Here is a 27,379-nt window from a genome sequence, read left to right on the forward strand (position 1 = left end):
CCCAATAGGGGACAAAACACTCCCAATAGGGGACAAAACACTCCCAATAGGGGACAAAACACTCCCAATAGAGGACAAAACACTCCCAATAGGGGACAAAACACTCCCAATAGAGGACAAAACACTCCCAATAGAGGAGAAAACACTCCCAATAGGAGACAAAACACTCCCAATAGAGGACAAAACACTCCCAATAGAGGAGACAAAACACTCCCAATAGAGGACAAAACACTCCCAATAGGGGAGAAAACACTCCCAATAGGGGACAAAACACTCCCAATAGAGGACAAAACACTCCCAATAGGGGACAAAACACTCCCGATAGAGGACAAAACACTCCCAATAGGGGACAAAACACTCCCAATAGGGGACAAAACACTCCCAATAGAGGAGACAAAACACTCCCAATAGAGGACAAAACACTCCCAATAGAGGACAAAACACTCCCAATAGGGGAGAAAACACTCCCAATAGGGGACAAAACACTCCCAATAGGGGACAAAACACTCCCAATAGAGAGGAGACAAAACACTCCCAATAGAGGACAAAACACTCCCAATAGGGGAGAAAACACTCCCAATAGAGAACAAAACACTCCCAATAGGGGAGAAAACACTCCCAATAGGGGACAAAACACTCCCCATAGAGGACAAAACACACCCAATAGGGGACAACCAGGCTTATGTGCCGGCCCTACCTTGTACACACGGCCACCATCAGGGAGTACAGCCAATATCCCAATAAGGGGCCCAGGCTCCCAGAGGACCTGCTTCTGTAAGTCTGCCAGCCATATCATCAAATGGGGACACCTCTTAATAGGGGACATCTTTAATTAGGGGACACCTTTAATTAGGGGACATCACCCAAAGGAGACATCTCTTAATCGGGGACACCTCTCAATCAGGGACACCTCCCAATAGGGAACATTTCTTAATCGGGGGACATTTCTCAATAGGGGACATCTCCCATTAGGGGACATCTTCCACTAGGGGACATCTCCTAATAGGGGACACCTGTCAATAGGGACATCTCTCAATAGGGGGCATCTCTTAATAGGGGACAGCCCCCCCCCCCCCCCCCTGGTTCTTTACTGTAAGAGCTGTGAATCTATGGAATAGTCACCCCATAAGCTGGTTCTTTACTGTAAGAGCTGTGAATCTATGGAATAGTCACCCCATAAGCTGGTTCTTTACTGTAAGAGTTGTCAATCTATGGAATAGTCACCCCATAAGCTGGTTCTTTACTGTAAGAGCTGTCAATCTATGGAATAGTCACCCCATAAGCTGGTTCTTTACTGTAAGAGCTGTGAATCTATGGAATAGTCACCCCATAAGCTGGTTCTTTACTGTAAGAGTTGTGAATCTATGGAATAGTCACCCCATAAGCTGGTTCTTTACTGTAAGAGCTGTGAATCTATGGAATAGTCACCCCATAAGCTGGTTCTTTACTCTAAGAGCTGTGAATCTATGGAATAGTCACCCCATAAGCTGGTTCTTTACTGTAAGAGCTGTGAATCTATGGAATAGTCACCCCATAAGCTGGTTCTTTACTGTAAGAGCTGTGAATCTATGGAATAGTCACCCCATAAGCTGGTTCTTTACTGTAAGAGCTGTGAATCTATGGAATAGTCACCCCATAAGCTGGTTCTTTACTGTAAGAGCTGTGAATCTATGGAATAGTCACCCCATAAGCTGGTTCTTTACTCTAAGAGCTGTGAATCTATGGAATAGTCACCCCATAAGCTGGTTCTTTACTGTAAGAGCTGTGAATCTATGGAATAGTCACCCCATAAGCTGGTTCTTTACTGTAAGAGCTGTGAATCTATGGAATAGTCACCCCATGAGCTGGTTCTTTACTGTAAGAGCTGTGAATCTATGGAATAGTCACCCCATAAGCTGGTTCTGTATGAACTTTGATTCTGATGAAAGTTTCCATGCAGCGCTACGACTTTTAGGTAAGGGACCCAAATCAGAGACATCCAAACAGGAAAACCTAAACAGAAAGTCAGGAAAAGATGGGAAGATTTTAGGGCACAGTAGACTGATCTGCTGTAGATTTTCCATATGGCAAATCCGCAGCAAAATACATGACCAGGACCAGAAGCTAAATGTGGTTCATGAAATCTCAACTACACAGAGCGGAAATGTTCCCGACCTGCAGCGCGGACATTACAATCTCCATCATATCAGTTTATATCAATGGGGAAGGAAACAATCTGCAGCATCACTGCGACATAACCTATAGGGGCGTCCTCCATAACTAGACAACATGATGGGGGTCCCTGTCTTCAGAGACCTTGGCTCTCGTATAATATATGACTGCATCAGCTGTGGTAGAGTAGACTTGGGGGTCACATACTTTTCACACAACAGCTGCCTCTTCATAATGAATGATCCACTGTCACCTCTGAGATGGACAATGCTCTAATAAACCTAAAGCACCGATGATCAAACGTCTGAGGTCAGGGCGGGGAGGCCGGGTGGTCCGGGCCGGGGAGGGGGGCTCTCCGTGTGTCATGGAAAGATCTGGTGATAACCGCTGTATATGAGAATGTCACTGCAGGAAGACAACTGAGAGACAGAGCTAGAGACCCCAGAGGCTCCGAGAGACAGAGACCCCAAAGGCTGCGAGAGACAGAGACCCCAGAGGCTCTGAGAGACAGAGACCCCGAAGGCTGCGAGATACAGAGCCCCCGCAGGCTGCGAGAGACAGAGACCCCAGAGGCTGTGAGAGACAAAGACCCCAGAGGCTCTGAGAAACAGAGCCCCCGAAGGCTGCGAGAGACAGAGACCCCAGAGGCTCCGAGAGACAGAGACCCCGAAGGCTGCGAGAGACAGAGCCCCGGGGGCTTCGAAAGATAGAGACCCCGGAGGCTGCAAGAGACAGAGATAGAGACCTTGGAGACAGCAAAAGAGAAGGTCGAAGGAAGTCGGAGGAGACATTGAGAAGACGCCATGAGAGACTGAGCCAACACGAGAGCGAAATAGGGGAGGATGGAGACAAGAGTCCTAAGGAAGGTCAGCTCCTGTCTTCTGGGGCCCCGGCCCTGGGATCCTAGCAGCTTCCTCTGGACTGGGATGTCACATTTGTCCACGGCTCCGCTGGTCCAGGAAGCCTCCTCTGATATCTCCAGTAGCTCGGTTCTACCTTTCCACTCCATCCCAAGCACTGGACGCAACGCCTGGGTCAACCTCTTCCAGTTCTGGAGAAAGAACAGTTTCCAGAGGATGCATCACGTGATGGAGGAGAACTTCAGCCGCCTGGGGCCCATATACAGGTGAGCGACGGACCTCTGCCCATATCCTCATTCTTCCTATTCCCTGTTCTCCTATAAGTTTGTCTGGATCAGCTGATCTTCCCTGCTCAGCCCTGGATTGTGTAGAGGGAAGCCCCTAAATTGTTAGTTTCTCAGGATTGTGTGGAGTAGATTTTAGTATATGTAATATAGATGTGTTTTTAAAGTTTTTTGAGTTTTAACACATCGTTCTACCCTGGTTCCTCCAGTTGTTTCTTGGTTCTTCTTTATGTTGTCTTTGTGGTTTTATGTCTTGTTCTGCCCTGGTTCCTCTGATTGTTCTTTGGTTCTTCTTTATGATGTCTTTGTGGTTTCATGTATTGTTCTGCCCTGGTTCCGCTAAATGTTCTTTGGTTCTTCTTTATGATGTCTTTGTGGTTTTATGTCTTGTTCTGCCCTGGTTCCTCTGAGTGTTCTTTGGTTTTTCTTTATGATGTTTTTGTTGTTTTATGTTTTGTTCTGCCCTGGATTCTCTGATTGTTCTTTGGTTCTTATTTATTGTGTCTTTTTGGTTTTATGCCTTGTTCTGACCTGGTTCCTCTGATTGTTCTTTGGTTCTTCTTTATTGTGTCTTTTTGGTTTTTTGCCTTGTTCGGTGCCTGGATTCTCTGATTGTTCTTTGGTTCTTCTTTATTGTGTCTTTTTGGTTTTATGCCTTGTTCTGACCTGGTTCCTCTGATTGTTCTTTGGTTCTTCTTTATTGTGTCTTTTTGGTTTTATGCCTTGTTCTGACCTGGTTCCTCTGATTGTTCTTTGGTTCTTCTTTATTGTGTCTTTTTGGTTTTATGCCTTGTTCTGACCTGGTTCCTCTGATTGTTCTTTGGTTCTTCTTTATTGTGTCTTTTTGGTTTTATGCCTTGTTCTGACCTGGTTCCTCTGATTGTTCTTTGGTTCTTCTTTATTGTGTCTTTTTGGTTTTATGCCTTGTTCTGACCTGGTTCCTCTGATTGTTCTTTTGTTCTTCTTTATTGTGTCTTTTTGGTTTTATGCCTTGTTCTGACCTGGTTCCTCTGATTGTTCTTTGGTTCTTCTTTATTGTGTCTTTTTGGTTTTATGCCTTGTTCTGACCTGGTTCCTCTGATTGTTCTTTTGTTCTTCTTTATTGTGTCTTTTTGGTTTTATGCCTTGTTCTGACCTGGTTCCTCTGATTGTTCTTTGGTTCTTCTTTATTGTGTCTTTTTGGTTTTATGCCTTGTTCTGACCTGGTTCCTCTGATTGTTCTTTGGTTCTTCTTTATTGTGTCTTTTTGGTTTTATGCCTTGTTCTGACCTGGTTCCTCTGATTGTTCTTTGGTTCTTCTTTATTGTGTCTTTTTGATTTTATGCCTTGTTCTGACCTGGTTCCTCTGATTGTTCTTTGGTTCTTCTTTATTGTGTCTTTTTGGTTTTATGCCTTGTTCTGACCTGGTTCCTCTGATTGTTCTTTGGTTCTTCTTTATTGTGTCTTTTTGGTTTTATGCCTTGTTCTGACCTGGTTTCTCCAGTTGTTCATTAGTTCTTCTTTATTGTGTCTTTGTGGTTTTATGCCTTGTCCTGCCCTGTTTTACATTTTTTCCCCATTTTTTAATGCTTTCTGTAGGAGAAAATTACATGTGATCTTTAACTTTCAGACAATGAACAACGCTGATCCATTGGATTTTGCCATAACACAGCATTGTTTAGTGCTAAATGCACTCCACTACTTCAGCCTGCCATAGAACATTATTGATTAGTGTTATCTGTGCTCTATTTCTACAGTCTGCCATAGTACAACATTGATCAGTGTTATCTGCGTTCCATTACTACAGGATTCCATAGAACAGCATTGATCAGTGTTATCGGTGATTAATTACTACAGCCTGCCATAGCATTGATCAGTGTAATCGGTTCTCCATTACTACAGCCTACCATAGCACTGATCAGTGTTATCGGCCTTCCGTTCTTAAAAGCTGTCATAGAAGAGCATTGATCAGTTTTATCAATGCTCCATTATTACAGCCTGCCATAGCACAGAATTAATCAGTGTTATCGGCACTCCATTACAACAGCCTGCCCTAGCACACCATTGATCAGTGTTATCAGGACTCCATTACTACAGCCTGCATTAGCACAGAGTTGATCAGTGTTATCAGTTCTCCATTACTATAACCTGACATAGAACAGCAATGATTACTAATATTGACGCTCCATTATTACAGCCTGCCATAGCACAGCATCGATCAGTGTTATAGGTGCTCCATTCTTGCAGGCTGCTATAGCATTAATCAGTGTTATCAGCGCTCCATTGCTAAAGCCTGACATAGCACAGCATTGATAAGTGTTATCAGTGTGCCATTGCTACAGCCTGCCTTAGCACAGCATTAATCAGTGTTATCAGCACTCCATTACAACAGCCTGCAATAGGACAGTATCAGCTTCATCAGGATTCCATTACTAAAGCATGCCATGGCACAGAGTTGATCAGTGTTATCGGTGATTAATTACTACAGCCTGCCATAGCATTGATCAGTGTAATCAGATCTCCATTACTACAGCCTTCCATAGCACTGATCAGTGTTATCGGCCTTCCGTTCTTAACCTCTTAAGGACGTAGGGCCTACCGCTACGCCCTACGCCCGGTCCCGGTGTTTAAAACGGGGTCACATCGTGACCCCGCATCATACCGAGTTGGTCCCGGCTGCTATTCATAGCCGGAACCCTGGGCTAATAGCGCACAGCACCAATCGTTGTGCCGCGCGCTATTAACCCTTTAGACACAGCGATCAAAGTTAACCAACGCGTCTAAAAGTGAAAGTAAACGATTCCCGGCAGCTCAGTCGGGCTGATCGGGACATCGCGATAAAATCACGATGTCCCGATCAGCTAGGACGTGAGCGGAGTTCACCTTACCTGCCTCCGCGGCGTCCGATCTGGGTTTGATTGCTCCAAGCCTGAGCTACAGGCTTGAGCAATCGAGCCCCTATCTCACTGATCCATGCAAAGCTATGGCTTTGCAGGGATCAGCATAAGAGATCAGTGTGTGCAGTGTTATAGTCTCCAATGGGATAATAATGATCAGTATAAGAGATCAGTGTGTGCAGTGTTATGGTTCCCTATGGGATAATAATGATCAGTATAAGAGATCAGTGTGTGCAGTGTTATAGGTCCCTATGGGATAATAATGATCAGTATAAGAGATCAGTGTGTGCAGTGTTATAGGTCCCTATGGGATAACAATGATCAGTATAAGAGATGAGTGTGTGCAGTGTTATAGGTCCCTATGGGATAATAATGATCAGTATAAGAGATCAGTGTGTGCAGTGTTATAGGTCCCTATGGGATAATAATGATCAGTATAAGAGATCAGTGTGTGCAGTGCTATAGTCTCCTATGGGATAATGATGATCAGTATAAGAGATCAGTGTGTGCAGTGTTATAGTCTCCTATGGGATAATAATGATCAGTATAAGAGATCAGTGTGTGCAGTGTTATAGTCTCCTATGGGATAACAATGATCAGTATAAGAGATCAGTGTGTGCAGTGTTATAGTCTCCTATGGGATAATAATGATGAGTATAAGAGATCAGTGTGTGCAGTGTTATAGTCCCCTATGGGATAATAATGATCAGTATAAGAGATCAGTGTGTGCAGTATTATAGTCTCCTATGGGATAATGATGATCAGTATAAGAGATCAGTGTGTGCAGTGTTATAGCCTCCTATGGGATAATAATGATCAGTATAAGAGATCAGTGTGTGCAGTGTTATAGTCTCCTATGGGATAATAATGATCAGTATAAGAGATCAGTGTGTGCAGTGTTATACTCATCATTATTATCCCATAGGAGACTATAACACTGCACACACTGATCTCTTATACTGATCATTATTATCCCATAGGAGACTATAACACTGCACACACTGATCTCTTATACTGATCATTATTATCCCATAGGAGACTATAAGAGATCAGTGTGTGCAGTGTTATAGTCTCCTATGGGATAACAATGATCAGTATAAGAGATCAGTGTGTGCAGTGTTATAGTCTCCTATGGGATAATAATGATGAGTATAAGAGATCAGTGTGTGCAGTGTTATAGTCTCCTATGGGATAACAATGATCAGTATAAGGGATCAGTGTGCGCAGTGTTATAGTCTCCAATGGGATAACAATGATCAGTATAAGAGATCAGTGTGTGCAGTGTTATAGGTCCCTATGGGATAATAATGATCAGTATAAGAGATCAGTGTGTGCAGTGTTATAGGTCCCTATGGGATAATAATGATGAGTATAAGAGATCAGTGTGTGCAGTTTTATAGGTCCCTATGGGATAATAATGATCAGTATAAGAGATCAGTGTGTGCAGTGTTATAGGTCCCTATGGGATAATAATGATCAGTATAAGAGATCAGTGTGTGCAGTGTTATAGGTCCCTATGGGATAATAATGATCAGTATAAGAGATCAGTGTGTGCAGTGTTATAGTCTCCTATGGGATAATAATGACCAGTATAAGAGATCAGTGTGATCAGTATTATAGTCTCCTATGGGATAACAATGATCAGTATAAGAGATCAGTGTGTGCAGTGTTATAGGTCCCTATGGGATAATAATGATCAGTATAAGAGATCAGTGTGTGCAGTGTTATAGGTCCCTATGGGATAACAATGATCAGTATAAGAGATCAGTGTGTGCAGTGTTATAGGTCCCTATGGGATAACAATGATCAGTATAAGAGATCAGTGTGTGCAGTGTTATAGGTCCCTATGGGATAACAATGATCAGTATAAGAGATCAGTGTGTGCAGTGTTATAGGTCCCTATGGGATAACAATGATCAGTATAAGAGATCAGTGTGTGCAGTGTTATAGGTCCCTATGGGATAACAATGATCAGTATAAGAGATCAGTGTGTGCAGTGTTATAGGTCCCTATGGGATAACAATGATCAGTATAAGAGATCAGTGTGTGCAGTGTTATAGGTCCCTATGGGATAATAATGATCAGTGTGTGCAGTGTTATAGGTCCCTATGGGATAATATTGATCAGTATAAGAGATCAGTGTGTGCAGTGTTATAGGTCCCTATGGGATAATAATGATCAGTATAAGAGATCAGTGTGTGCAGTGTTATAGGTCCCTATGGGATAATATTGATCAGTATAAGAGATCAGTGTGTGCAGTGTTATAGGTCCCTATGGGATAATAATGATCAGTATAAGAGATCAGTGTGTGCAGTGTTATAGTCTCCTATGGGATAACAATGATCAGTATAAGAGATCAGTGTGTGCAGTGTTATAGTCTCCTATGGGATAACAATGATCAGTATAAGAGATCAGTGTGTGCAGTGTTATAGGTCCCTATGGGATAATAATGATCAGTATAAGAGATCAGTGTGTGCAGTGTTATAGTCTCCTATGGGATAACAATGATCAGTATAAGAGATCAGTGTGTGCAGTGTTATAGGTCCCTATGGGATAATAATGATCAGTATAAGAGATCAGTGTGTGCAGTGTTATAGGTCCCTATGGGATAACAATGATCAGTATAAGAGATCAGTGTGTGCAGTGTTATAGGTCCCTATGGGATAACAATGATCAGTATAAGAGATCAGTGTGTGCAGTTTTATAGATCCCTATGGGAGCTATAGCACTGCAAAAAAAAAGTAAAAAAAAAAAGTTAACAAAGGTCATTTAACCCCTTCCCTAATAAAAGTTTGAATCTCCCCCCTTTTCCCATAAAAAAAACCTGTGTAGATAAAAATAAAAATAAACATATATGGTATCGCCACGTGCAGAAATGTCCAAACTATAAAAATACATTGTTAATTAAATCACACGGTCAATGGTGTGCGCGCAAAAAAATTCCAAAAAAAGTCACTTTTTATATCACGAAAAAATGAATAAAAAGAAATCAAAAAGTTCGATCAATACAAAATAGTACCGATAAAAACTTCAGAACACGGCGCAAAAAATTAGTCCTCATACCGGCCCATACGCGGAAAAATAAAAAAAAGTTATAGGGGTCAGAAGATGAGAATTTTTAACATATAAATTTTCCTGCATGTAGTTATGATTTTTTTCCGAAGAACGACAATATCCAACCTATATAAGTAGGGGATCATTTTAACCCCTTATGGACCTACAGAATAATAAGGTGTCATTTTTACCGAAAAATGCACTGCGTAGAAACGGAAGCCCCCAAAAGTTACAAAATTACATTTTTTCTTCAATTTTGTCGCACAATGAATTTTTTTTCCGTTTTGCTGTGGATTTTGGGGTAAAATGACTAATGTGACTGCAAAGTAGAATTGGTGACGCAAGAAATAAGCATCATATGGAATTTTATGTGCAAAATTGAAAGGGTTATGATTTTTAGAAGGTGATGAGGAAAAAATTAAAATGCAAAAATGGAAAAACCCTGCATCCTTAAGGGGTTAAAAGCTGCCATAGTACAGCATTGATCAGTTTTATCAGTACTCCATTACAACAGCCAGCCCTAGCACACCATTGATCAGTGTTATCAGGACTCCATTACTACAGCCTGCCATAGCACAGCATTGATCAGTGTTATAGGTGCTCCATTCTTGCAGGCTGCTATAGCATTAATCAGTGTTATCAGCGCTCCATTGCTACAGCCTGACATAGCACAACATTGATCAGTGTTATCACTGCTCCATTCTTACAGGCTGCTATAGCATTGATCAGTGTTATCGGCGCTCCATTACCTCAGCCTGCTATAACACAGAATTGATCAGTGTTATCAGTGCTCCATTACTACAGCCGGCCACAGCATTGATCAGTGTTATCAGTGCTACATTAATTCAGCCTGCCATAGCACAGCATTGATCAGTGTTATTGGGGCTTCATTACTACAGCCTGCCATAGCATTGATCATTATGATTGGCACTCTATTAGTACAGCCTGCCATATTGATCAGTGTTGTCGGCGCTCCATTACTAAAGCCTGCCACAGCATTGATCAGTGTTATCGGTGCTCCATTACTACAGTCTGCCATAGCCCAGCATTGATCAATGTTATCAGCTCACCATTACTACAGCCTGCCATAGCACAGCATTAATTACTGTTATCTGTGATTTATTACTACAGCCTGCCATAGCACAGCATTAATCAGTGTTATCGGCGCTCTATTACTACAGCCTGCCTTACCATTGATCAGTGTTATTAGCGCTCCATTGCTACAGTCTGCCATGAAATTCATCAGTGTTATCAGCGCTCCATTGCTACAGCCTGCCATAGCATTGATCAGTGTTATCGGCGCTCCATTATTATAGCCTGCCATAGCATTGATCAGTGTTATTAGTGCTCGTTTACTACAGCCTGCCATAGCACAGCATTGATCAATGTTATCAGCGAACCATTACTACAGCCTGGCATAGCACAGCATTATTCAGTGTTAGTACAGCCTGCCTTACCATTGATCAGTGTTATCAGTGCTCCATTGCTACAGCCAGCAATAGAATTGAACAGTGTTATCGGCACTCCATTACTTCAGCCTGCCATAGCACAGCAATGATCAGTGTTATTGGTGCTTCATTACTACAGCCTGCCTTAGCATTGATCATTGTTATTGGCACTCCATTAGTACAGCCGGCCATATTATTGATCAGTGTTATTGGCACTCCATTACTACAGCCTGCCACAGCATTAATCATTGTTATCGGCACTCCATTACTAAAGCCCGATCAGTGTTATCAGTGTTTCATTACTACAGTCTACCATAGCATTGATCAGTGTTATCGGGGCTCCATTACTACAGCCTGCCATACCACAGCATTGAACAGTGTTATCGGTGCTACATTACTACAGTCTGCTATAGCCCAGCATTGATCAAAGTTATCAGTGCACCATAACTACAGCCTACCATAGCACAGCATTGATTAGTGCTATCAGTGCTTTATTACTACAGCCTGCCATGGCACAAAATTAATCAGTGTTATCGGTGCTCCAGCCTACCTATTACTACAGCCTGCCTTACCATTTATCAGTGTTATCAGCGCTCCATTGCTACAGCCTGCCATAGAATTGATCAGTGTTATCAGCACTCCATTGCTACAGCCTGCCATAGCATTGATCAGTGTTATCGGCGCTCCATTGCTACAGCCATTTCATAACAATGATCAGTGTTATCAGCACTCCATTGCTACAGCCTGCCATAGCATTGATCAGTGTTATCGGCGCTCCATTGCTACAGCCATTTCATAACAATGATCAGTGTTATCGGCGCACTATTATAAAAGCCTGCCATAGCATTGATCAGTGTTATTAGTGCTCCTTTACTTCAGCCTGCTATAGCACCGCATTGATCAGTGTTATTGGTGCTCTATTACTACAGCTATTTCATAGCACAACATTGATTAATGTTATTAGCGCTCCATTACTACAGCCTACCATAGAACAGCCTTGATGACTGTTATCAGTGCTCCATTACTATAGGTTGCCATAGCACAGCATTGATCAGTGTTATCACCACTCCATTACTACAGTCTGCCATAGAACAGACTTGAGCAGTGTTATAGGCACTCCATTACGACAGCCTTCCATAGAACAGCATTGATCAGTGTTATCGGCGCTTCATTACTACAGCCTACCATAGCATTGATTAGTGTTATCGGCACTCCATCACAACAGCCTGAACAGTGTTATCAGTTCTCCATTACTAGAGCCTGCCATAGCATTGATCAGTGTTATTAGCACTTCATTGCTACAGCCTGCCATAGAATTGATCAGTGTTATCAGCGCTTCATTTCTACAGACTGCCATTGCATTGATCATTGTTATTGGAACTCCATTACTACAGCCTACCATAGCGCTGATCAGTGTTATCGGCACTCAATTACTACAGCCTGAACAGTGTTATAAGTGTTTCATTACTACAACCTACCATAGCATTGATTAGTGTTATCAGGGCTCCATTACTACAGCCTGCCATAGCACAGCATTGATCAGTTTAATCAGTGTGCCATCACTACAGCCTGCAATAGGACAGCATTGATCAGTGTTATCAGCGCTTCATTACTACAGCCATTTCATAGCATTGAACAGTGTTATCAATGCTCTTTTACTAAAGCCTGCCATAGCATTGATCAGTGTTGTTAGCGCTCCATTGCTACAGCCTGCAATAGAATTGATCAGTGTTATCAGCGCTCTATTATTACAGCCTGCCATAGCATAGATCAATGTTATTAGTGCTCCATTACTACAGCCTGCCATAGCATAGAATTGATAAGTGTTATCGGCGCTCCATTACTAAAGCCATTTCAAAGCACAGCATTGATCAATGTTATCGGTGCTCCATTACTACATCCTTCCATAGCACGGCACTGATCAGGGTTATCGGGGCTCCATTACTACAGCTTGCCAAAGCACAGCACTGATCAGTGTTACCGGCGCTCCATTACTACAGCTATTTCATAGCACAGCATTGATCAATGTTATCAGTGCTCTATTAATACACCCTACCATAGAACAGTATTGATGATTGTTATAAGCGCTCCATTACTACAGCCTGTCACAGAACAACACTGATCAGTGTTATCAGTGTACCATTAAAGCAATAAACATTGATCAGTGTTTTTGGCACTCTATTTCTATAAGCTGCTGGTGGAGGAACAGAGGATTCTGGTGGAGGGACAGAGGAGTCTGGTGGAGGGACAGAGGGATTTGGTGGAGGGACAGAGGAGACTGGTGGAAGGAACAGAGGAGTCTGGTGGAAGGAACAGAGGAGTCTGGTAGAAGGACAGAGGAATCTGGTGGAGGGACAGAAGAGTCTGGTGGAGGGACAGAAGAGTCTGGTAGAGGGACAGAAGAGTCTGGTGAAAGGGATAGGAGTCTGGTGGAAGGAACAGAGGAGTCTGGTGGAAGGACAGAGGAATCTGGTGGAAGGACAGAGGAATCTGGTGGAGGGACAGAAGAGTCTGGTGGAAGGACAGAGGAGTCTGGTGGAAGGAAAGAGGAGTCTGGTGGATGGACAGAGGGGATTGATGGAGGGAAAGAGGGGTTTGGTGGAGGGATAGAGGGGTTTTGTGGAGGGACAGAGGAGTTTGGTGGAGGGACAGAGGGGATTTTTGGAAGTAGAAAGGGGATTGGTGGAAGGACAGATGGAATTGGTGGAAGGACAGAGGGGTTTGGTGGAAGAACAGAGGGGTTTGGTGGAAGGACAGAGGGGTTTGGTGGAAGGACAGAGGGGATTCGTGGAGGGACAGAGGGGATTGGTGGAAGGACTGGCAATTAGTGGAAGAACAGAGGCGAGTAGTGGAAGGACAGAGGGGTTTGGTGGATGGACAAAGGGGTTTGGTGGAGGGACAGTGGGGATTGGTGGAGGGACAGAGGGGATTGGTGGAGGGACAGAGGGGATTGGTGGAGGGACAGAGGGGATTGGTGGAAGGACAGAGGGGATTGGTGGAAGGACAGAGAGGTTTGAAGGAAGGACAGAGGGGTTTGGTGGATGGACAGAGGGGTTTGGTGGAGGGACAGTGGGGATTGGTGGAGGGACAGAGGGGATTGGTGGAGGGACAGAGGGGATTGGTGGAGGGACAGAGGGGATTGGTGGAGGGACAGAGGGGATTGGTGGAGGGACAGAGGGGATTGGTGGAAGGACAGAGGGGTTTGGTGGAAGGACAGAGGGGATTGGTGGAAGGACAGAGGGGATTGGTGGAGGGACAGAGGGGATTGGTGGAAGGACTGGCGATTAGTGGAAGGACAGAGAGGTTTAATGGAAGGACAGAGGGGTTTGGTGGAGGGACAGAGGGGATTGGTGGAAGGACAGAGGGGATTGGTGGAAGGACAGAGGGGTTTGGTGGAAGAACAGAAGGGATTGGTGGAGGAACAGAGGGGATTGGTGGAAGGACAGGAGATTAGTGGAAGGACAGAGGCGATTAGTGGAAAGACAGAGAGGTTTGGTGGAAGGACAGAGGGGTTTGGTGGAAGGACAGAGGGGTTTGGTGGAGGGACAGAGGGGATTGGTGGAAGGACAGAGAGGATTGGTGGAAGGACAGAGGGGATTGGTGGAAGGACAGAGGGGACTGGTGGAAGGACAGAGGGGATTGGTGGAAGGATAGAGAGGATTGGTGGAAGGACAGAGAGGATTGGTGGAAGGACAGAGGGGATTGGTGGAAGGACAGAGGGGATTGGTGGAGGGACAGAAGGGATTGGTGGAGGGACAGAGGGGATTCGTGGAAGGACAGAGGGGATTCGTGGAAGGACAGAGGGGATTCGTGGAAGGACAGAGGGGATTGGTGGAAGGACAGAGGGGATTGGTGGAAGGACAGAGGGGAATGGTGGAAGGACAGAGGGGTTTTTTGGAAGGACAGAGGGGATTGGTGGAGGGACAGAGGGGATTGGTGGAAGGACAGAGGGGATTGGTGGAAGGACAGAGGGGATTGGTGGAAGGACAGAGGGGATTGGTGGAAGGACAGAGGGGATCGGTGGAAGGACAGAGGGGATTAGTGGAAGGACAGAGGGGATTGTTGGAGGGACAGAGGCTATTGGTGGAGGGACAAAGGGGATTGGTGGAGGGACAGAGGGGATTGGTGGAGGGACAGAGGGGATTGGTGGAGGGACAGAGGGGATTGGTGGAGGGACAGAGGGGATTGGTGGAAGGACAGAGGGGATTGGTGGAAGGACAGAGGGGATTGGTGGAAGGACAGAGGGGATTGGTGGAGGGACAGAGGGGATTGGTGGAAGGACAGAGGGGATTGCTGGAAGGACAGAGGGGCTTGGTGGAAGGACATAAGGGATTGGTGGAAAGGCACAGGATTGGTGGAAGGACAGAGTGGTTTGGTGGAAGGACAGAGGGGTTTGGTGGAGGTTCAGAGGGGTTTGGTGGAAGGACAGAGGGGATTGATGGAAGGACAGAGGGGATTGGTGGAAGTGCAGAGGGGTTTGGTGGAAGGACAGAGGGGATTAGTGGAAAGACAGAGGGGATTAGTGGAAGGACAGATGGGATTGGTGGAAAGACAGAGGGGATTGCTGGAGGGATAGAGGGGTTTGGTGGAGGGACAGAGGGGTTTGGTGGAAGGACAGAGAGGATTGGTGGAAGGACAGGTGGAAGGACAGAGGGGCTTGGTGGAAGGACAGAAGGAATTGGTGGAAAGACACAGGATTGGTGGAAGGACAGAGGGGATTGGTGGAAGGACAGAGAGGATTGCTGGAGGAACAGAGGGGTTTGGTGGAGGGACAGAGGGATTTGGTGGAAGGACAGAGAGGATTGGTGGAAGAACAGAGGGAATTGGTGGAAGGACAGAGGGAATTGGTGGAAGGACAGGGAGGATTGCTGGAGGGACAGAGGGGTTTGGTGGAGGGACAGAGGGGTTTGGTGGAAGGACAGAGGGGCTTGGTGGAAGGACAGAAGGGATTGGTGGAAAGACACAGGATTGGTGGAAGGACAGAGGGGATTGGTGGAGGGACAGAGGGGATTGGTGGAGGGACAGAGGGGATTGGTGGAGGGACAGAGGGGATTGGTGGAGGGACAGAGGGGATTGGTGGAAGGACAGAGGGGATTGGTGGAAGGACAGAGGGGATTGGTGGAAGGACAGAGGGGATTGGTGGAGGGACAGAGGGGATTGGTGGAAGGACAGAGGGGATTGCTGGAAGGACAGAGGGGCTTGGTGGAAGGACATAAGGGATTGGTGGAAAGGCACAGGATTGGTGGAAGGACAGAGTGGTTTGGTGGAAGGACAGAGGGGTTTGGTGGAGGTTCAGAGGGGTTTGGTGGAAGGACAGAGGGGATTGATGGAAGGACAGAGGGGATTGGTGGAAGTGCAGAGGGGTTTGGTGGAAGGACAGAGGGGATTAGTGGAAAGACAGAGGGGATTAGTGGAAGGACAGATGGGATTGGTGGAAAGACAGAGGGGATTGCTGGAGGGATAGAGGGGTTTGGTGGAGGGACAGAGGGGTTTGGTGGAAGGACAGAGAGGATTGGTGGAAGGACAGGTGGAAGGACAGAGGGGCTTGGTGGAAGGACAGAAGGAATTGGTGGAAAGACACAGGATTGGTGGAAGGACAGAGGGGATTGGTGGAAGGACAGAGAGGATTGCTGGAGGAACAGAGGGGTTTGGTGGAGGGACAGAGGGATTTGGTGGAAGGACAGAGAGGATTGGTGGAAGAACAGAGGGAATTGGTGGAAGGACAGAGGGAATTGGTGGAAGGACAGGGAGGATTGCTGGAGGGACAGAGGGGTTTGGTGGAGGGACAGAGGGGTTTGGTGGAAGGACAGAGGGGCTTGGTGGAAGGACAGAAGGGATTGGTGGAAAGACACAGGATTGGTGGAAGGACAGAGGGGATTGGTAGAAGGACAGAGAGGATTGCTGGAGGGACATAGGGGTTTGGTGGAGGGACAGAGGGGTTTGGTGGAAGGACAGAGGGGGTTGGTGGAGGGACAGAGGGATTTGGTGGAAGGACAGAGAGGATTGGTGGAAGGACAGAGGGAATTGGTGGAAGGACAGAGGGAATTGGTGGAAGGACAGGGAGGATTGCTGGAGGGACAGAGGGGTTTGGTGGAGGGACAGAGGGGTTTGGTGGAAGGACAGAGGGGCTTGGTGGAAGGACAAAAGGGATTGGTGGAAAGACACAGGATTGGTGGAAGGACAGAGGGGATTGGTGGAAGGACAGAGAGGATTGATGGAGGGACATAGGGGTTTGGTGGAGGGACAGAGGGGTTTGGTGGAAGGACAGAGAGGATTGGTGGAAGGACAGAGGGGATTGGTGGAAGGACAGAGGGGCTTGGTGGAAGGACAGAGGGGCTTGGTGGAAGGACAGAAGGGATATGTGGAAAGACACAGGATTGGTGGAAGGTCAGAGGGGTTTGGTGGAAGGACAGAGGGGTTTGGTGGAAAGACAGAGAGGATTGGTGGAAGGACAGAGGGGACTGGTGGAAGGACAGAGGGGATTGGTGGAAGGATAGAGGGGTTTGGTGGAGGGACAGAGGGGATTGTTGGAGGGACAGAGGCTATTGGTGAAGGGACAGAGGGGATTGGTGGAGGGACAGAGGGGATTGGTGGAGGGACAGAGGGGATTGGTGGAAGGACAGAGGGGATTGGTGGAGGGACAGAGGGATTTGGTGGAAGGACAGAGGAGATTGGTGAAAGGACAGAGAGGTTTAGTGGAAGGACAGAGGGGTTTGGTGGAGGGACAAAGGGGATTGGTGGAGGGACAGAGGGGATTGGTGGAGGGACAGAGGGGATTGGTGGAGGGACAGAGGGGATTCGTGGAAGAACAGAGGAAATTCGTGGAAGAACAGAGGGGATTGATGGAAGGACAGATGGGATTGGTGGAGGGACAGAGGGGATTGGTGGAAGGACAGAGGGGATTGGTGGAAGGACAGAGGGGATTGGTGGAATGACAAAGAGGATTGGTGGAAGGACAGAGGGGATTGGTGGAAGGACAGAGGGGATTGGTGGAAGGACAGAGGGGCTTGGTGGAAGGACAGAAGGGATTGGTGGAAAGACACAGGATTGGTGGAAGGACAGAGTGGTTTGGTGGAAGCACAGAGGGGATTGGTGGAAGGACAGAGGGGTTTGGTGAAAGGACAGAAGGGATTGTTGGAAAGACACAGGATTTGTGGAAGGACAGAGGGGTTTGGTGGAAGGACAGAGAGGATTGCTGGAGGGACAGAGGGGTTTGGTGGAGGGACAGAGGGATTTGGTGGAAGGACAGAGAGGATTGGTGGAAGGACAGAGGGGATTGGTGGAAGGATAGAGAGGTTTGGTTGAAGTGCAGAGGGGTTTGGTGGAAAGACAGAGGGTATGGTGGAAAGACAGAGGGGATTGGTGGAAGGACAGAGTCGATTGGTGGAAGGACAGAAAGGATTGGTGAAAGGACAGAGGATTGGTGAAAGGATAGAGGATTGGTGAAAGGACAAAGAGGATTGGTGAAAGGACAGAGGGGTTTGGTGGAGGGACAGAAGGGATTGGTGGAGGGACAGATGAGTTTGGTGGAGGGACAGAGGGGATTGGTGGAGAGACAGAGGTGATTGGTGGAAGGACAGGGGAGATTGGTGAAAGGACAGAGGGGTTTGGTGGAGGGACAGAGGGGATTGGTGGAAGGACAGAGCGAGGGGATTGGTGGAAAGACACAGGGGATTGGTGGAAGGACAGAGGGGTTTGGTGGAAGGACAGAGGGGTTTGGTGGAAGGAAAGAGAGGATTGCTGGAGGGACAGAGGGGATTGGTGGAGGGACAAAGGGGTTTGGTGGAGGGACAGAGGGGATTAGTGGAGGGACAGAGGGGATTTGTGGAAGGACAGAGGGGATTCGTGGAAAGACAGAGGGGATTCGTGGAAGGACAGATGGGATTGGTGGAGGGACAGAGGGGATTGGTGGAAGGACAGAGGGGATTCGTGGAATGACAAAGAGGATTGGTGGAAGGACAGAGGGAATTGGTGGAAGGACAGAGGGAATTGGTGGAAGGACAGAGAGGATTGCTGGAGGGACAGAGGGGTTTGGTGGAGGGACAGAGGGGTTTGGCGGAAGGACAGAGAGGATTGGTGGAAGGACAGAGGGGATTGGTGGAAGGACAGAGGGGCTTGGTTGAAGGACAAAGGGGCTTGGTGGAAGGACAGAAGGGATTGGTGGAAAGACACAGGATTGGTGGAAGGACAGAGGGGATTGGTGGAAGGACAGAGAGGATTGCTGGAGGGACAGAGGGGTTTGATGGAGGGACAGAGGGGTTTGGTGGAGGGACAGAGAGGATTGGTGGAAGGACAGAGGAAATTGGTGGAAGGACAGAGGGAATTGGTGGAAGGACAGAGGGAATTGGTGGAAGGACAGAGAGGATTGCTGGAGGGACAGAGGGGTTTGGTGGAGGGACAGAGGGGTTTGGCGGAAGGACAGAGGGGATTGGTGGAAGGACAGAGGGGCTTGGTGGAAGGACAGAAGGGATTGGTGGAAAGACACAGGATTGGTGGAAGGACAGAGGGGATTGGTGGAAGGACAGAGAGGATTGCTGGAGGGACATAGGGGTTTGGTGGAGGGACAGAGGGGTGTGGTGGAAGGACAGAGAGGATTGGTGGAAGGACAGAGGGGCTTGGTGGAAGGACAGAAGGGATATGTGGAAAGACACAGGATTGGTGGAAGGACAGAGGGGTTTGGTGGAAGGACAGAGAGGATTGGTGGAAGGACAGAGGGGACTGGTGGAAGGACAGAGGGGATTTGTGGAAAGACAAAAGGGATTGGTGGAAGGACAGAGGCGATTGGTGAAAGGACAGAGGATTGGTGAAAGGACAAAGAGGATTGGTGAAAGGACAGAGGGGTTTGGTGGAGGGACAGATGGGTTTGGTGGAGGGACAGAGGGGATTGGTGGAAGGACAGAGGGGATTGGTGGAAGGACAGAGGGGATTGGTGGAAGGACAGAGGGGATTGGTGGAAGGACAGAGGGGGTTGGTGGAAGGACAGAGGGGATTGGTGGAGGGACAGAGGGGAATGGTGGAGGGACAGAGGCGATTGGTGGAAGGACAGAGGGGATTGGTGGAAGGACAGAGGGGTTTTGTGGAGGGCCAGAGGATATTGGTGGAGGGACAGAGGGGATTGGTGGAAGGACAGAGGGGGTTGGTTGAAGGACAGAGGGGATTGGTGGAGGGACAGAGGGAATTGGTGGAGGGACAGAGGCGATTGGTGGAAGGACAGAGGGGATTGGTGGAAGGACAGAGAGGTTTGGTGGAGGGCCAGAGGATATTGGTGGAAGGACAGAGGGGATTGGTGGAAGGACAGAGGGGTTTGGTGGAAGGACAGGGGTTTGGTGGAAGGACAGAGAGGATTGGTGGAAGGACAGAGGGGATTGGTGGAAGGACAGAGGGGATTGGTGGAAGGACAGAGGGGATTGGTGGAGGGACAGAGGGGATTGGTGGAGGGACAGAGGGGATTCGTGGAGGGACAGAGGGGATTCGTGGAAGGACAGAGGGGATTGGTGGAAGGACAGAGGGGATTCGTGGAAGGACAAAGGTAATTGGTGGAAGGACAGAGGGGATTGGTGGAAGGACAGAGGGGGTTGGTGGAAGGACAGAAGGGATTGGTGGAGGGACAGAGGCTATTGGTGGAGGGCCAGAGGGGATTGGTGGAGGGACAGAGGGGATTCGTGGAAGGACAGAGGGGATTCGTGGAAGGACAGAGGGGATTCGTGGAAGGACAGAGGGGATTGGTGGAAGGACAGAGGGGATTGGTGGAGGGACAGAGGGGTGTGGTGGAAGGACAGAGAGGATTGGTGGAAGGACAGAGGGGCTTGGTGGAAGGACAGAAGGGATATGTGGAAAAACACAGGATTGGTGGAAGGACAGAGGTGTTTGGTGGAAGGACAGATGGGATTGGTGGAAGGACAGAGGGGATTTGTGGAAAGACAGAAGGGATTGGTGGAAGAACAGAGGCGATTGGTGAAAGGACAGAGGATTGGTGAAAGGACAAAGAGGATTGGTGAAAGGACAGAGGGGTTTGGTGGAGGGACAGATGGGTTTGGTGGAGGGACAGAGGGGATTGGTGGAAGGACAGAGGGGATTGGTGGAAGGACAGAGGGGATTGGTGGAAGGACAGAGGGGATTGGTGGAAGGAAAGAGGGGGTTGGTGGAAGGACAGAGGGGATTGGTGGAGGGACAGAGGGCAATGGTGGAGGGACAGAGGCGATTGGTGGAAGGACAGAGGGGATTGGTGGAAGGACAGAGGGGTTTTGTGGAGGGCCAGAGGATACTGGTGGAGGGACAGAGGGGATTGGTGGAAGGACAGAGGGGATTGGTGGAGGGACAGAGGGAATTGGTGGAGGGACAGAGGCAATTGGTGGAAGGACAGAGGGGATTGGTGGAAGGACAGAAGGGATTGGTGGAAGGACAGAGGGGATTGGTGGAAGGACAGAGGGGATTAGTGGAAGGACAGAGGGAATTGTTGGAGGAACAGAGGCTATTGGTGGAGGGACAGAGGGGATTGGTAAAGGGACAGAGGGGATTGGTGGAGGGACAGAGGGGATTGGTGGAAGGACAGATGGGATTGGTGGAGGGACAGAGAGATTTGGTGGAAGGACAGAGGAAATTGGTGAAAGGACAGAGGGGATTGGTGGAAGAACAGAGGGGATTGGTGGAAGGACAGAGGGGATTGATGGAAGGACAGAGGGGATTGGTGGAAGGACAGAGGGGATTGGTGGAGGGAGAGAGGGGTTTGGTGGAAGGACAGAGGATTGGTGAAAAGACAAAGAGGATTGGTGAAAGGACAGAGGGGTTTGGTGGAGGGACAGAGGGGATTGGTGGAGGGACAAAGAGGATTGGTGAAAGGACAGAGGGGTTTGGTGGAGGGACAGAGGGGATTGGTGGAAGGACAGAGGGGATTGATGGAAGGACAGAGGGGATTGGTGGAAGGACAGAGGGGATTGGTGGAGGAAGAGAGGGGTTTGGTGGAAGGACAGAGGATTGGTGAAAGGACAAAGAGGATTGGTGAAAGGACAGAGGGGTTTGGTGGAGGGACAGAGGGGATTGGTGGAGGGACAGAGGGGATTGGTGGAAGGACAGAGGGGATTGGTGGAAGAACAGAGGGGATTGGTGGAAGGACAGAGGGGATTGATGGAAGGACAGAGGGGATTGGTGGAAGGACAGAGGGGATTGGTGGAGGGAGAGAGGGGTTTGGTGGAAGGACAGAGGATTGGTGAAAGGACAAAGAGGATTGGTGAAAGGACAGAGGGGTTTGGTGGAGGGACAGAGGGGATTGGTGGAGGGACAGAGGGGATTGGTGGAGGGACAGAGGGGATTGGTGGAGGGACAGAGGGGATTGGTGGAGGGACAGAGTGGATTGGTGGAGGGACAGAGGTGTTTGGTTGAGGGACAGAGGGGTTTTGTGGAGGGACAGAGGGGTTTGGTGGAGGGACAGAGGGGATTGGTGGAGGGACAGAGGGGATTCGTAGAAGGACAGAGGGGATTCGTGGAAGGACATAGGGGATTGGTGGAATGACAGAGGGGATTGGTGGAAGGACAGAGGGGCTTGATGGAAGGACAGAAGGGATTGGTGGAAAGACACAGGATTGGTGGAAGGACAGAGGGGTTTGGTGGAAGGACAGAGGGGTTTGGTGGAAGTGCAGAGGGGTTTGGTGGAAGGACAGAGGGGTTTGGTGGAAAGACAGAGGGGATTGGTGGAAGGACAGAGGGGTTTGGTGGAAGGACAGAGGGGTTTGGTGGAAAGACAGAGGGGAATGGTGGAAGGACAGAGTCGATTGGTGGAAGGACAGAGAGGATTGGTGAAAGGACAGAGGGGTTTGGTGGAGGGACAGAGGGGATTGGTGGAGGGACAGATGGGTTTGGTGGAGGGACAGAGGGGATTGGTGGAGGGACAGAGGGGATTTTTTGAAGGACAGAGGTGATTGGTGGAAGGACAGAGGGGTTTGGTGGAAGGACAGAGGGGTTTGGTGGAGGGACAGAGGGGATTGGTGGAAGGACAGAGGTGATTGGTGGAAGGACAGAGGGGTTTGGTGGAAGGACAGAGGGGATTGGTGAAAGGAGAGAGGGGTTTAGTGGAAGGACAGAGGGGTTTGGTGGAGGGACAGAGGGGATTGGTGGAAGAACAGAGGGGATTCGTGGAAGGACAGAGGGGATTGGTGAAAGGACAGAGGGGTTTGATGGAGGGACAGAGGGGTTTGGTGGAGGGACAGAGGAGATTGGTGGATGGACAGAGGGGATTGGTGAAAGGACAGAGGGGTTTGGTGGAAGGACAGAGGGGATTGGTGGAAGGACAGAGGGGATTGGTGGAAGGACAGAGGCGATTGGTGGAAGGACAGAGAGGATTGGTGAAAGGACAGAGGCGATTGGTGGAAGGACAGAGAGGATTGATGAAAGGACAGAGGATTGGTGAAAGGACAGAGGGGTTTGGTGGAGTGACAGAGGGGTTTGGTGGAGGGGCAGAGGGGATTGGTGGAAGGACAGAGGGGATTGGTGGAAGGACAGAGGGGATTCGTGGAAGGACAGAGGGGATTGGTGGAAGGACAGAGGGGATTGGTGGAAGGACAGAGGGGATTGGTGGAAGGACAGAGGGGATTGGTGGAAGGACAGAGGGGATTCGTGGAAGGATAGAGGGGTTTGGTGGAGGGACAGAGGGGACTGGTGGAGGGACAGAGGGGACTGGTGGAGGGACAGAGGGGACTGGTGGAGGGACAGAGGGGACTGGTGGAGGGACAGAGGGGACTGGTGGAGGGACAGAGGGGATTGGTAAATGGATAGATGAGATTGGTCACAAGACAGAGGGGTTCATTAGTCTTCATTTATCATCACTCCTGGTCATTATAAATAAAGAAGCCTTCCCTACCCCAATACCTTTCCTCCACACATAACTTCTTGTGGTCGGGAATTTAACAGGTTCACCACTTTTCCAGTAAAGAATCCTTTCCTATATTAACACCATTTGCTTCATCCACACACACCTGATACCTTGTTATTATGTCCATTACTAGCTCTTACAGTCATGGATCCTACAGCTTGATTACTTTTACTGTAAAGAATTCTTTCATATACTGATGATTCCAACTTTGTACCACTTTTTCTGATGATCTTGTAGTGAAGAATCGTAGGTTTGCATCATTTACTATAAAGAATCCTCTCCTCCACTGATAGGTGGTCACCCCTCCCTCTAGTAGTCAGAGACTCCACAGCTTCACTGCTTTTTCTGTATAGAACCCGTCTTGTCTCTTCTTCCATTATTCATCAGCATAATGTCTATTTCTTCCTTTGTAGGGAGAACCTGGGTTCGCACAGCAGTGTGAACATTCTCCTTCCTCAGGATGTGGCCCGTCTCTTCCAGTGTGAGGGTGTATATCCTCGTAGGATGACCATTGACTCGTGGGCAACCCACCGGGACATGAGGAACCATAAATATGGTGTATTTCTGTTGTAAGTGATGTGCACTGGGGCACATGGGGGTCTATATCTCCTTGTACACTGTAGTCCTGGGTTTAGGATATGTCCCCGTATCAGTCAGTTACTGGGGGATGGGGGGGTGTCTATATCTCCTTGTAGGCTGTAGACCATGGTTCAGGACATTACCCGGTATCAGTAAGTGACTGGGGGGTGGGGGGTCTATATCTCCTCGTACGCTATAGACCAGGGTTCAGGACATGTCCCCGTATCAGTCAGTGACTGGAGATGAAGGACAGTTGAGGGGTCTATATCTCCTTGTACATTGTAGACCATGGTTCAGGACATGTCCCCGTATCAGTCAGTGACTGGGGATGGGGGGCAGGTGGGGGGGTCTATATCTCCTTGTAGTCGCTGTAGACCATGGTTCAGGACATGTCTCCGTATCAGTCAGTGACTTGGGGATGGTGGGGTCTATATCTCCTTGTAGTCACTGTAGACCATGGTTCAGGACATGTCCCCGCATCAGTCAGTGACTGGGGATGGGGGGCAGGTGGGGGGGTCTATATCTCCTTGTAGTCGCTGTAGACCATGGTTCAGGACATGTCTCCGTATCAGTCAGTGACTTGGGGATGGGGGGGTCTATATCTCCTTGTAGTCGCTGTAGACCAGGGTTCAGGACATGTCCCCGTATCAGTCAGTGACTGGGGGGCAGGTGGGGGCATCTATATCTCCTTGAAGGCTGTAGGCCATGGTTCAGGACATGTCCCCGTATCAGTCAGTTACTGGGGGATGGGGGGTCTATATCTCCTTATACGCTGTAGACCAGGGTCCATGACATGTCCTCGTATCAGTCAGTGACTGGGGGATGGGGGCAGGTGGAGGGTCTACATTTCCTTGAAGGCTGTAGGCCATGGTTCAGGACATGTCCCCGTATCAGTCAGTTACTGGGGGATGGGGGGTCTATATCTCCTTATACGCTGTAGACCAGGGTCCATGACATGTCCTCGTATCAGTCAGTGACTGGGGGATGGGGGCAGGTGGAGGGTCTACATTTCCTTGAAGGCTGTAGACCAGGGTTCAGGACATGTCCCCGTATCAGTCAGTGACTGGGGGATGGGGGGGTCTATATTTCCTTATACGCTGTAGACCAGGGTCCATGACATGTCCTCGTATCAGTCAGTGACTGGGGGATGGAGGGGGGGGGGGGTTCTACATTTCCTTGAAGGCTGCAGACCAGGGTTCAGGACATGTCCCCATATCAGTCAGTGACTGGGGGTTGGGGGTCTACATTTCCTTATACGCTGTAGACCTGGGTTCAGGACATGTCCCCGTATCATTGAGGACAGTGTTTATGTCTGGACAGGAATGGGGAAGACTGGAGATCGGACCGCATTATAATGAACAAGGAGGTCCTGAGCCTGATTGGAGTGAAGAAGTTCCTGCCCTTCCTGGACGAGGTCGCCACAGACTTCGTGTCCTTTATGCAACGACGAATGAGTAAAAATACGAGAGGGACCCTCACCGTGGACCTGTACGCCGACCTCTTCAGATTCACCCTGGAAGGTCAGTAACATCGTATCTTCTCTGTACCGATGTATCTAAGCACAAAGTCCTACCTAAGGACCCCACAAAATCCTTCAGCCATTAATACTGACACGTCTGTGTGCACACTGCGCTCCGCTGACGGCTCCTACACATGAATAACGCAACGTACATCGCTATTCTACCTGCCATAATAATTCATTGGGGTCTGTTGGCTGATGGTGCTGGATCATGGCTTCTGCTCAGATTAAGGTAATGTAGCCCTGCCCATTTATCTAGGACACACCTCCAACTGATGATGTCATGAGTCACATATTGTACATATGGTCCCAGAGCTCTAGAATACAGATATAGACCCCTGGCCAGAGGCCCTTTTTACAGACCCCCTTGTGCCTCCACATACTAGATAGGTGCCCCTTATACCCACCATACAGTGCTATATACATGCACAGGCTCTGCAGAGCTTATAAGTGATTACGGTGCATTTACCTCCAGTGACCACAGGGGGCGTCATTTACTTTTCCATCCACCCCAGACCGTCAGGATGACTTCTTTGGCCGCACAGTCTGTTTCCTGGGGGTACCCAGGTGGCAGCTAATCTCCCCTAGGACGTGATATCCAATATGCCTGGAGGCCCCCTATACATTAGACTGAGGGTTCAGCCTAATTGTCACTAATATGTATGAGGGCCTGTGTATAAACTCCCTATCCGTAGTGCCCTATTTATCTCCCAAGCAGTATTAGGACCCTTATTGTGCCCCCACATAGTAGTTAGGTCTACCTTGTGCCACATAACATTTAGGTCTCCCTTGTGCCCCCATATCATATTTAGGTCTCCCTTGTATCCCCACCTTGCATTTAAGTCTCCCTTGTGCCCCTATATAATATTTAGGTCTCCCTTGTGCCCCTACATTGTAGTTAGGTCTCCCTTGTGCAAAAACATAGTAGTTAGGTCTCCCTTGTGCAAAAACATAGTCATTAGGCCCCTTTGTGCAACCACATATTAGTCAGACCCCCCCCCCCCCCCCTTGTGCCCTAACATAGTAGTCAGGCCCCTTTATGTCCCCACTTGAAAGTTAGGTCCCCCTTGTGCCAAAACATACATTCCCCTTGTGCCCCATCTTAAGGGTCAGGTCCCCCTTGTGCCCTAACATAGTAGTAAGACCCCCTTGTTTCCCCACATAGTGGCCAAGTTCCCTTTGTGCCCCCACATAGTAGTTGCCCGCCCCCCCCCCCCCCCCGAACATCCACACAGTAATCAGGCCCCTTTTTCCTCCACATAGTAAGGTCCCCTTTGTGCTCCCACATAATAGTTACCCCCCCCTTGAACACCTACATAGTAGTTAGGAGCCCTCGTGCCCCCACATAGTAATTAGGCCCCCTTTGTGCAGCCACATTGTAGTTAGCCCCCCCCCCCCCCTCAACTTTGTGAATACCGGCATAACCTGGGTATCTTCTGGGGTATGACTCTCACGGCTGTGTATTTGCCCCGGTCAGCCAGCAGTTATGTCTTGTATGGACAACGTCTTGGACTCCTGGAAGAACATCCGAACCAAGAGTCTCTGCGGTTTATTGGGGCTGTGGAGACCATGATAAAGACCACCCTACCCCTGCTCTACTACCCAAACCAGCTGATGCGCCTCTCAGACCACCACATATGGAAAGAACATATGAAGTCCTGGGATATTATATTCGAGCAAGGTGAGTTCTCTGACCGACCTCTCTCCCCCTATCTACCCTCCGCCCTCCTCTTCCTTCTCCCC

The 27,379-nt window shown here is 48.6% G+C and overlaps 1 protein-coding gene across 1 annotated transcript in view; it reads left to right on the top strand.

The window, feature by feature from the left end:
* Nucleotides 1–2,616: 2,616 nt before the first annotated feature.
* LOC130342154 (cytochrome P450 11B, mitochondrial-like) overlaps nucleotides 2,617–27,379 on the top strand; it is a 32,859-nt gene continuing 8,096 nt past the window's right edge. Inside the window, exons 1-4 of the mRNA XM_056554260.1 lie at nucleotides 2,617–3,277; nucleotides 23,952–24,107; nucleotides 25,438–25,637; nucleotides 27,114–27,317. Coding sequence (XP_056410235.1) covers nucleotides 2,994–3,277; nucleotides 23,952–24,107; nucleotides 25,438–25,637; nucleotides 27,114–27,317 — 844 coding nt within the window. The 5' untranslated portion in view covers nucleotides 2,617–2,993. The remainder of the gene's footprint in view (nucleotides 3,278–23,951; nucleotides 24,108–25,437; nucleotides 25,638–27,113; nucleotides 27,318–27,379) is intronic.

This window comes from Hyla sarda, unplaced genomic scaffold (assembly GCF_029499605.1).
Source record: "Hyla sarda isolate aHylSar1 unplaced genomic scaffold, aHylSar1.hap1 scaffold_638, whole genome shotgun sequence".
NCBI lineage: Eukaryota > Metazoa > Chordata > Amphibia > Anura > Hylidae > Hyla > Hyla sarda.